Consider the following 12695-nt stretch of genomic DNA (forward strand, 5'->3'; position numbering starts at 1 on the left):
ATGGAAAATATTCAGAAACTGAATTAAAATTTTAACAAACCTCTTGTTTATGCACACGCACACACAGATATATGTATTACGAGGGTCGTTCCGAAAGTAATGCCTCCTATTTATTTTCATGAAAACTATAACAGACACACAGAGCATAATAACACAGTTAAATAGAGTTAGGTTTCAGCTACATACGTTATTCTTACACATAGTCACCACCATTCGTTATGCATTTTTGCCAGCGATGAACAAGAGACTTCATGCAGCGCTGGTAAAAATCTGAACCAGCAGAGGCAAGCCACTTTGTTACAGCTGCGATGACAGCATCTTTGTCTGGAAAATGTTGTCCACGTAGTTCATCTTTCATAGACTCAAAGAGATGAAAGTCTGAAGGTGCTAAGTCCGGACTGTATGGTGGATGTGGTAGGACAGTCGAGCCAAATTTTGCAATGTGCTTGGTGCTCGCGAAAGGTTTTCTTCTCTGATCTGATTCAGTTTAGCCATAAGAATCACATCTCGTATATCCCAGAAGACTGTCATTTTTGCCACTGTTGAAATGCACTACTCAAGCCTTACTGTGCTCGCAGACATAATGTATGGTCTCCATACGCTTTTAGCAAACGTCGACGGATGTCAATGGGTGCAATTTGTTCGGCAGTGAGGAATTCAGTAACACATCTCTGCTTCTTATGAACCTCTATATCAGATACCATTTTGGTAGATTGTCCTACTGTCACTATCTGTCGCATGACAACCCAACTAACATGACATTAGCATGAAGGTTCAACCTTTACTACATCGCCACAAACATCCGACTCAGATGTTACAGGTTAACACAAAAAAATAGGAGGCATTACTTTCAGAACGGCCCTCGTAATTTATTCCAAACGAGTATGTTCAATGTTCTGAGTTAAGGGGTTAGGTACAGCTTATAGCAGTAAAATTTTGGAAATATTCAACATTTTTTTCCTCCATTACTGTATCTTGTATAATAATGAAAATTAGTGTGTGTAAAACACTGTCCTTCTGCTATATGAAAAAAAAAATATATATATTTTTGCGATTTAAGAAAATTATTTACATTTTTTTTTTCAAAATTCAGTTCACTGTACAGTGATGAAGCGTTTCCCACGTAACTAAAAAATTATCCAACATTATGTGATGAAATTTTTTGTGTCTATTTATGCATGTCATATCTACGATATGGTGCAAGATCACTTCTCTACCTTTGATAGATTGTCTGATAAAAAATAAATTCATTTAAAAAAATGGTCAAATATCAGTATTTTCTTCTAACAGAAAAAAAAAAAATATATATATATATATATATATATATATATATATATATATATATATATATATATATAAATTTAAAAAAATATTATTTATTAAGGACTGTAGTTGAAAGAGCATGATATTGTAAACATGAGTTTTAGCAATAAAATAAAAGAGAGAGAATATAAAAAAATGAACAAGTTTATGAGTTATGAGGGAAATGCTTCATCACTGCACAGAAAACTGCCACCATTTTTAATAATTTTGAAAAAAAAAAAATAATTTTTTTAAAATCGTAAAAATATTTTTTTCATATAGCAGAAGGACTGTGTTTTACACATACCAATTTCCATTATTGTACAAGATACAGTAATGGAAGAAAAAAAAGTTTATATTTCCAAAACCTTTACTGCTGTAAGCTGTACCTAACCCCTTATGGAACCAGCCCTCGTCGATACCTTGATTTGGTGTACAAAAACCACAACCAAAGTAAGGAAAATCCACATGTAATCATGTTGTGTCAAACCTACCAGAATACATTCACTGTTAATATCTGAGCAGATATTGTACAGTAGTGGCAAAAAAAACTGGACCGACCCTTGTAGCTGATTTCAGAGCCTTGTTCACTCCAGAGCACGATAGACTGGTAACTAAGACTTTCGTAGTTCGAATCCTGCCTGGGAAGGAAACTTTTTTTTTGTTCCTTATTCAAATTTATTCCCAATACTTTTCGATTGCAGCGATATTTTACACTTAATTAACTTATTATTCCCAGAACATGAATCTTATCAGCAATCGAAAAGTATTGAGGATAAATTTGAATAAGGAACAAAAAAAAAATTTCCTTCCCAGACAGGATTCGAACCACCAAAGTCTTAGTTACCAGTCTACCGTGCTCTGGATTGAACAAGGCTCTGAAATCAACTACAAGGGTCGGTTTGGTTTTTTTTGCCACTACTGTACATAAATGCTAGTCGTGCAACATAATGGAGTTAGGTTCTTAATCTTTATTGTTAAAAGGTACATTTTTTTTTTTTCGTTCATCTAGTAAGAAGCCCTTCCCACCCATGATTCCCCTTTCTCAAAACACTGATGATTCTCCCGGGCACCTCATAAAGTTTACTGGTAGAGTTCGAAATAACACCGTGTATGCGTGCAGATACATCAAGGCTCGAATTAACTGGGGAATTGGAATATCTCCCCTACTGTAAAAGCTTTCCCTGGATTGTAGAGGATATGTTTTTTTTTTCTTTCAGAGAAAAATCTTCTTCTCCCTCCACCCATCCTACGTTCTCACAGTTCATATTTTTGTTTGTTTACATTCATTTACAATAATTATAATTCTGAAAATGTACAATGAGCCAATATTACCTATGTACCTTAATACATAAGTAGGAATTAACGAATAGAAGATGTTAATCCATTTTGAATCTTGTGTACACTACTTTTAACACTTGAATATAATTAATTGGTTAACTAGCGGACTTACTCGTGTTAATTATATTATAATTAACATGAGTAAGTCCGCTAGTTAACCAATTAAGAAGATGTTAAATATTCAAAACCCTTCATTGCTTACGTAACTTGTATAAATAAACAATTATGCTTCCTGGCTTCCCAATATCCAGAAGTAATCTGTAGAATTGAGGAGTTATGCTATGCAGACGATGAAAATTTATTACATTAGTTCAATGAAAAGAGGCAGTCTGGAATTATGAGAATTCCTATCTTAAGGATTTGGAGGCATAACAAAATATAACCAGAGGAATGGCTTCGAGTACCAGAAATGACACTTTATAGCACAGTTTAGGTGAAAGAAAAAGTTAAATCACTTGTTCGTAAATTTAAGTATCGGTAACTCTAATTAAAAAAGAAAGATGCAAAGGCACATGTTGCAAAATATTTTAATTATTGTTGTCCTTACTACTATGTGAAATTCTACTTGTTCCGCACTAGTTTGCAGAGTTGGCACTGGCACAAGAGCTCATTCATAATGGTTCGTCAATCCCATACCTATACTACCTTGCTGTGGAGCATTATCTAACCAAGCGTTATGAAAATGCGATATCTCATATCTTAACTGCTGTTAGAGAATATGGTAAGGTAAGTATCAATTCATATTATATTCATAGTCTTTTAAAATGTGTATTATGTATCTAGCTGACAGAGATATGAAGAATAAGTGTGAGGTAAATGAATTTTACACAAGAGATCTTTTAAGCTACATGACCTCTTCAGGATCAGTATGATAAAGATAAGCCAAATGATGGAATAAGAACATTGGAAATTGAAGCATTCGGAAAAAATCTGCCCCATAGATGCCTGAATTTGGGTCAATCATTCATCTTTTATATTTTTTAGCCTTAACTTCGCAACATTCTATAGCCTTTGTATGACATTTTTATTTTAAAAGCAGGGGTCATTTTTGGATTGAAAATTCATGATTTTGTATTAATAAATACATTTGTTTGTTATCGTCTTAGAGGGTTTGATATGTTTTCCAAATCATACAAACACCACAGCAGAAATATCCAATGTCAAGCTTTTGTCTTTCTTTCTAGAATGCTAAAAAAAAAAAAAAAAAAAAAAACTATAAAATAATGATCTATTAGCACTATTATTATTATTATTATTATTATTATTATTATTATTATTTATTCCTTGTTTACTGTCTGCATTTTCAATATTAATATCTTAATATAGGTATATTTTTTAAATAGAAAGTGTGTTCGTGTTTCTAAAATGTCTTAAAAAGAAAAGAAGAAGGAAACAACGGGAAACAATTTTATGGAATCAGAAAAGTATTTTGAGAGATTTTTGAGGACTCATGATGATGCTTTGCACACAGCCTAGCAAATGCTAACAGTGAAAATTACTTTTTTTTTTTTATTTTAAATAATTGATTAAATGGCGATCTTACTCCTGTTAATTATGTAAGCATGTGTGGCTTACAGCTGTTTCGGTGTTACTTGACACCATCCTCAGAGCCTACTAGATCTCGGCGCTATCTCAACTTCGCTGCCTGTTGTGTGGGTTCGTTCATGTGATGAAGAGTTGTGTCAAATAGTGTGTGTGTTCTGAAATTGATCTGTGTGTTGAGAATTTAATTAGGGTGTACTTTTTTTTCGCAAAAAGCGTACGCAGATGACTGTACCTAACTGTTTTTATTATGCTATATTTCCATAAAAATTAGAATTACCTATATTAATTTTACGAATTTGTGTAGATATCTTTAATCTATAAGTGTCTCTGAAGATGTTTTCAAATAAAGACTTAATTTATGTACATTGTTACTATTTTTTAGGAAAAACTTTGTTTGCTGTATTTCCATAGCAACCAGGACTATGTTAATTTAATTTTTTAATTAACATATTATATATTATATTCCTGAGCTTTACATTCTTTGTCTAAAGAAGTTTTTCATTGGAGGAAAAATTGAGTAATTAATAATCATTTCTCTGAAACAAGTAGTTCTGGGGAAATAGTGTCTACATGATTTCATTTACTACTTTATTTAATGTAAGAAGAAAAAATCGTACCTGCCTATTTCGAGTAAAACGACATTTTTTTAAAATACAGATCCTCCCCTCCCCTCTAATTTCAGTAAACATGACAGCTCATATTATGTTGCATTCCTAGTTAAACCTTCTCTTAGATACTAGATATAAAATCCGTCTTACAGTTTAGGAGAAATCATTATACATAAATGGACGGAATACCTAAAACCACTTTTTCGGTATCAGAAATTATTTTAACTTGTATTTTCATGAAAAAACACGTCGATTTTTTATAGCACTCCAATACAGTACTTTCCCTTTTTAAATCATATATTAAGGAGGTAAAGAACTAAAAAAATGTACACATTTTGATTAATGAATAAAAAATATGATAAATAATAAATCCTCCAAACTGCTTACGAGATGTATGACTTACATAATAATTGTTTCACAGGACTATTGCCTCTGGAGTCTGATGGGACACTGTCATCACGGACTGCAGAACAAGGTTAAAGCTAAAGAATGCTATGGGTATATTGTGGACTCATATGACAGACCTAAAGACATCCATCTGGTAGCACTCAGGTCAGTTTGAGATGAACATTATTTCTACTGATGCCTCAAACTAGCAAGCTGTCTCGTTTGCGCAGGCGCATAGAGCACTTCTCCCCTACCACTGTCCGCCTACTGCTGTGCACTGTGGAGTAGAACTGTACAGATCAGTTCTAGTAACAGTTGAGAAGGCTGCATAGGGAGGGTACATCTTGAATACATTGTCAAGAGAACTTTTCAGATAATATGACTATACCTGGGTATCGGAGCCTAGGTGGGCCCCCTCCGTTAGCTCTACTACTTCCCCTCTCCAGGCAGCTCCCTAGTTTGAGGCATCTGTACTAAAGATTTTGCTTCATCTGCAGAGTACATTTCAGCTTAAAATAATTAAATATTGTTCGGAACTATTTTTTTAAAGAATATCTTATGATCACTTATTAGACCATTAGCTTATGTATGGAGAAAAACACTATGAAATTTTTTTTTTTTGTTTATGACTCTCCATTTTGTAAAATCTTTTCATGAAGGCATCAAAATAAAAATTGCAATATTTCAGCTGCATTCTGAATAAGTAGACTCCTAAAATTATGAATACAAGTCAAGTGTAACAATTTAGGAGAAGGTCTCTATTAAAAGTTACTCTTATTCTTTTCTGTCTCAAGTGCAAATTATGCAATTTCATTCCGTATTTTTGCTTACAGATTCGGAACATACTGTTTACAAGATAAAAATTATAGACAGGCTAGAGAGATTTTCTATGATGTGTGCAAAAATTCTCCCACACCTGCAAGCTGGCTTGGAGTCGGGATTGCGTGCTACATGGTGAGGCTTCTAGCAGTACGGTACTTATTTACTCTATGGAATAATGATCTTTCGATGAAAGAGTAATGGAACGGAGAAAAATTCTCTCCGGCGCAGGGATTTGAACCCGGGTTTTCAGCTCTACGTGCTGATGCTTTATCCACTAAGCCACACCGGATACCTACCCTGGCATTGGACAGAATTGTCTCAGTTTAAGTTCCAACTCTTGGTTTCCCTCTAGTGGCCACCCTCTCCACTACGTCACAGATGTCTATGAACGTAGGACTGAAGTCCACACATGCTGAGGTGCACTTGTTATGAGTGACTAGTTGGCCGGGATCCGACGGAATTAGCGCCGTCTTAAATCACGAAGTGATTTATGCATATCATATATATTATTTTAATGTACCGAAGTACATATGATATTTCCATGCAGATATTCTGCGTCATCATACGATGACGCGCCGGAGAGAATTTTTCTCCATTCCATTACTCTTTCATCGTATGATGACGCAGAATATCTGCATGGAAATATCATATGTACTTCGGTACATTAAAATAATGTATATGATATGCGTAAATCACTTCGTGATTTAAGACGGTGCTTATTCCGTCGGATCCCGGCCAACTAGTCACTCATAACGAGTGCACCTCAGCACATGTGTGGACTTCAGTCCTACGTTCATAGACATCTATGACGTAGTGCAGAGGGTGGCCACTAGAGAGAACCCAAGAGTTGGAACTTAAACTGAGACAATTCTGTCCAATGTCAGGGTAGGTATCCGGTGTGGCTTAGTGGATAAAGCATCAGCACGTAGAGTTGAAAACCCGGGTTCAAATCCCTGTGCCGGAGAGAATTTTTCTCCGTTCCATTACTCTTTCATCGTATGATGACGCAGAATATCTGCATGGAAATATCATATGTACTTCGGTACATTAAAATAATATATAATGATCTTTACCTACAATGGTTTCAAATTGGTCAACTTTAATATACGAGGTCGGACAATAAAGTAATGAGATTAATTAAAAAAAAAACATTTTATTTACATTTTCAACCAACTACAATGTGATCACATTCAAAATAGTTCCCTTGAGATTGCACACACTTATTCCAACGTAGCTGTGAAACTCATCTTTTGAAACAATGTTAATGCCTCGATTACGAGCTTTTAGGCGTCTCCCATAAACAATGTATGTGGAAAATATGCATAATTGAAACAGGTTTTCTAAATTCTGAAATAGTGTAGGATAACACTTCAGAGAGAAGGGTAATCAGAAGATTTATGTAGACTTATCATTAGATAAGCTCACTTTCTAGAAATGTGAATTTTCTTCCAAAATTAAATAATTCACATCTATTAACATTCATCTCTAACTGGGGTTCTGGCTGATATGTATATCTATTATCACTTATGAGGCAGTACATCTCATTCGACGATATGTATCAGAGGAAGAACAATTGTTTGTATGCATCTGAAGTCCGATTAGTGTAACATGTAGCTAATCGGCGATGTATGCAATGGAGGGGATAAGAAACTGGCCACCCTACCCCATTATCTCCTGGCCTAGTTGCCTCATAAGTGGTGCCTTATTGGTATCACTTGTGAGGTTCAGACAGGTGACTAAACATCAACTTTTAACATTATACAGTAATGTGGTTCGTTTTGTTTCATCATTACACTATTTGCAGATGAGCAGATTAAGAGAAGCAGAGCAAGCATTGACAGAAGCCAACATATTAGACAATAAGTGTCCTGTTATCTGGGGTTATCTTACTCTGATCAGCCTGCGCTCCCACAGATGCACAGAATTTGAACAGTGTTACAAACAGACTCGGCGGGTAAGTACTGCAGTATTCACAATTTTAATTATTCTATATATTTAATAATATCTGAACATAGTAATTTTCTTTTTACAATAACAAAGTAAGAGATACTGCAGCACATGATAAAAAGTCTTCATACCTCACCAGGTTTGAGAGCTCGTAGTGGATTAAGAATAAGAAAATGAAGCAAAAGTACAGATCTTTATTATATCTCTGCCTCTGTGCAACGACACATGTGGGTTGGAAAGGCAAGGAGCGGGGAGGAAAGTTGTAATACTTTTCAATATGCTGACGCCCATGTTGTAAGATAAGCCCCTTGAAATTTAACGGCCTTTGACGACAGAGATATAAAACGATATCTGTGACACTGCATTATTCACGCTTATAATTCTTCTTTGTATTTAAAATATAATTTATTAAAGTACCGTACTGTCCATCCAAGTGGTTATGTCGCATCCCAGTTTTCCCCACCCATTTTTCTGTTGGCCGCTCTGTAAAGTCTAGTAGCTGGGCTGTTACACTCTTTCCTGAAAATATTTACTTTACTGGATTGGAAGTCTACGTAATTTTATAGAACTGTTTAAAATAATTTAAAGAAAAGGGCCTCATTAAGTAATTGGCACGCGATTTTCCTTATTTTGACTACCCTGCAACATAATCACTTGGACAAATAGTAGTAATTTTCCTCTTAAGATAATACCCCATCACCTGTGTGAGCTGATAATAGATTAAGAATAAATAAAAAGAACTGGAGCAAAAGTAGCCAATTATTCACTTCAATAGTGAACAAAAAGAATCACCTGTATGCTCTCCAGCTTAGTTAAGTATAATATTGATTTATAAAAAAAGTATGTTTTATCTAGTACTTCTTTTATAAGGCATTCTTTATTCCGTAAAACTAAATGCATGTGTGTGCTGTAGCTTAGTAGGAAACTTATGGTGGGGGTAAGTGAACTAACTAGCTGCAAGTGGAAGAATAGTGAGGGAGGGAAGCTTTCCAGTCCACTTTCATCTTCCCCTCACATGCAGGTAGGTTTCACGAGGTAACAAATAGCCTATACTTTTGACTTACAGCATAGAATTTATGTAAATAATATATCGATATTTTACCTCAAACACAGTAAAAGACAATCTCCATTATACCACAGTCTAGTATATACAGTCGCAAAGCTCAATGTGTAGTAAATATGCAAACATTAGATAGTTGCTCACCACTAGGATCGCTAATATCGCCTCATTACAGGCAATGCAAAATAGTACCGTCACAGTCTATTGTTTCTAACACCCTCAAAACTCAAGCTTCGTGACTGTATATAGTAGACTGTGATTATACCTTACAAAATCTGAATTTCGTATGAGTGAGGAGGGGGGGGGGGAGGAAAAGAATCTTTCTTTTCTGGTTCTTGATCTAAAATAAGTACTTAAGTGCAAAAGAAAATTTTAATTTCCACATAGTGTTTCAAAATATTTTAACTTTAATTGAAAATCATTCTAGTTATCGTAACAGTTTACATAAAGACTTTAAATGTTCTTAGTAAATATTTATTGACGAATACAATTTTTACTAAAGCTGCAGTTTATAAAGGGATTTCTGAGGAAATGTATATAAATTACTGTACGCCACTAAATATTCAAATCAAAAATAGTCATTTTGACAGGGTTCTTTTGAAATAAGATTTGCATTCCTGTAAATATCTGCGAAAAATAAAATGATTCGGAAATCTGAACTACTTTTTCGCATGTACATATAGAATTATGAAAACTGTCTGAAGAAAATATCTTCTGAACAAGCCAACTTCTTTTTTACTAAAAATAGTCTTGTATAGCAATCAATGCTAAACACATTAATTCTAACAAAAGCAAATAAAATTTAGAAGAGAGAAAGAACTGATTTATATTGTTGTGTACAAAAGTGAAAACAAGTAACATACTTTTATTATAATCTTATACGATAACTCAGCTTTTTTACATTACAGTATAACCTCCAAGACAAACAAATTCTTCAAGAGATCAAGCTTCTGCAGACTAGACTCAAGTATCCTGATCCTATGCCTCTTCCTAGCAACTCTACCTAAATATCAAATATAAATATAACATAGTGCTGTACTTTCAAGAAATTAAACAAATTATCTACTTGAACATAATTAAGAAAATTGTGAAACTGTTCGGTGCAGTCAAAATTAAAATGGAACCATGTATCACCTAGACAACTTGTTCTTGATAATTTATTATATCATAGATTAAATTACAATAAATTTTAAGTGAAGTACCAGTCTCTATACACTTCAGTTTGTTAACTTTACTGAATATTGTTAATCTAATTTCACGCTTTCAAATGATTTCAACAGTCATGATAAGTCTTTTGGAAGTTTCACAATAATGTCATAATTTTATTTATATTTTTCTTATTTGAACATCAAAGATCATTGCAATCTCACAGACCTGCAGAAGCATATCTGTACAAGGGATGAAGATTGGACCCTTGTCCTTAAATAGGCACATTTAATTAAATTATACCCAAACTTCTAAAGCATGGATCTCTAACTCTGCTGGGTTCGAATACTCAAACTTTGGATTAAATGGCATGTATGCTAACCATTAATTCTCATTCCAAACAAGAAGATTCTGCATTTCAACAAACATACTACAAAATCCTTCCATGCCCCAAAAGCTGATTGGTTCTATGTTCACGCCAGAAAATGAGGCGTGCATCGACAAGTATGGGACAATGACAGATGTGACATAATGGATAGTTATTTTAAATCAACAACTTAGCATAAAGTCTCTAAAGCATGCGGGATTTTTACAAGAATGTACTTACATTATGACGCATACATGTCAGGTAATGGACTGTTTCTAAAGGCCTGTGATGCTTTAGGCCTGAATTACCAGCAACTGACTCAACCATTATAGTCTGCACTATTATTGAACATATGACACAAGACGTTAAAGCCAGCTATAATGCTAACCATATGTTACCTTCATTCTGGTTGTATGATTGCCCACCTTTGCTTTGGCAAGTGAATGCGAGATCAGCAGCCGACTGGTCGGTCTGAGCCCTTAAAGGGCTGTAATGTCATGGGTCACAGAACGTTGACAACACGCATTTAATACAGTACAACTCCGATACCGTTATTCTAATACAGTACAAGGAGCAAACAGTAACAGAAATCGACCACTCTGTTTGGGTTAGGGTTTTGAGTTGTGATGCAGCCATTACACAATCCCCTTGGTATGTTATCATGCCTCATTGCAAACACTCAATAAAGAGCATAAATGTTTCACGCAATTACAGGGATCCTGTGAATCACCTGTCATTTTCTAATTAGTTATTTAATGAAGCATCCCGTGCTGTGGCATCGTGGTCTAAGGCATCCTGCCTAGGACACACGTTACAGAATGCGTACTGGTTTGAGTCCTTATGGGGGAAGAAATTTTCTCATGAAATTTCGGCCAGTGCATGGGACCGGTGCCCACCCAGCATCGTGATGCACTTTGGGAGCTACGATAGGTAGCGAATGCCAGCTGTAACGACTGGGGGGATCATCGTGCTAACTACACGATACCTCCATTCTGGTTGGATGATCGTCCATCTCGCTTCGGCATGTGGGCGTGAGGTCAGCAGCCGGCTGGTCGGTCTAGGCCCTTCACGGGCTGTAGCGCCATGATTATTATTTAATGATGCTGTATCAACTGTGTAGTTATCTAGTATAAGCGAAATTGATGATAGCATGATGATACATATTTGGCGAAATGAATTCGAAGATTCGCCATGAGATTACCTGACATTAGCTTTACACTTAGGGAAAGTCTCGAAAATACAGTCAACCAGGTAATCATCCCAAGCAGAAGTCGAACCCATATCCGAATACAGCAACAGAGCAGAAATCAAGCTTGCTAACTCCCAAGGTATGCCAGGGGCAATTATTAAAAGCACTCTGAAGGAAATCTGCATCTCCCTGCCGATATGCCCGATTCCATGATCTATACCAATCACACATTTAAAGGTCTTGATCTGTTTCGAGTTCAATGGGACTCAACATTACAATAAATCAACGGTTTAAGGGTGTTATATACAGATCAAGATCTGTACAGTATATCACTTCTATCAGGAATCTTCATGAGGAAAGTAAGAATTGTTTAAAGAATGACTTTTGAATACTCAAGACAATTTTCCACGAATCCAGAAAATTGTCGTATTCAAAAGTCAATTTTCTAGATTCATGGAAAATTATAGCCATTTTGCGAGTCTAAGAATTCGAAAATTGGAGCAATTTACAACAAAAAGATAAAGATGTGATCCTTCATAAAGAATTCCAGTCAGTAAACTGATAGATAAGAAATCGCGAAGAGTTCACTGTTTCTGAATGGATTGATGCACTAAAAGGGGTAATAACCACTGTAGGTGCTGCCTCAGCAAGACTTTCATTCTTGATCCCCACTATTAGATTTGAAATGTATGCAAAAAAAAAACTTGTAGACAAACAGACAACCCCATACTATAAAGAAAAGTACCGGTACCATCTTTCATCAGAAATCGAGGTTATCAGCCTGATGGTGGGAGCATGGAGATCCAGAACCTCCTTTTTTGCAAAAACATGTAGAAAATCAGGCCTCAATAACATCATTACTAGAAAAATAGCCATCAGTGCTTTAATGGGACCCATTTGGATCTTAAAAAATCATCAGTATGTAATAAATATTCCTCAGTTTAAAGACAAATATTATGGTAAGCCATAAGCCTGCATATT

The 12695-nt window shown here is 35.1% G+C and overlaps 1 protein-coding gene across 1 annotated transcript; it reads left to right on the forward strand.

The window, feature by feature from the left end:
* Nucleotides 1-766: 766 nt before the first annotated feature.
* Nucleotides 767-10019, forward strand: LOC138697059 (cilia- and flagella-associated protein 70). Its single transcript, XM_069822653.1, has 6 exons — nucleotides 767-820; nucleotides 3223-3369; nucleotides 5218-5348; nucleotides 6017-6137; nucleotides 7810-7959; nucleotides 9921-10019. The coding sequence occupies exons 1-6, from the start codon at nucleotides 767-769 to the stop codon at nucleotides 10017-10019; spliced, it is 702 nt and encodes a 233-aa protein (XP_069678754.1).
* The last annotated feature ends 2676 nt before the right edge of the window (nucleotides 10020-12695 follow it).

Source organism: Periplaneta americana, chromosome 3 (assembly GCF_040183065.1).
Source record: "Periplaneta americana isolate PAMFEO1 chromosome 3, P.americana_PAMFEO1_priV1, whole genome shotgun sequence".
In the NCBI taxonomy this organism is placed as follows: Eukaryota; Metazoa; Arthropoda; class Insecta; order Blattodea; family Blattidae; genus Periplaneta; species Periplaneta americana.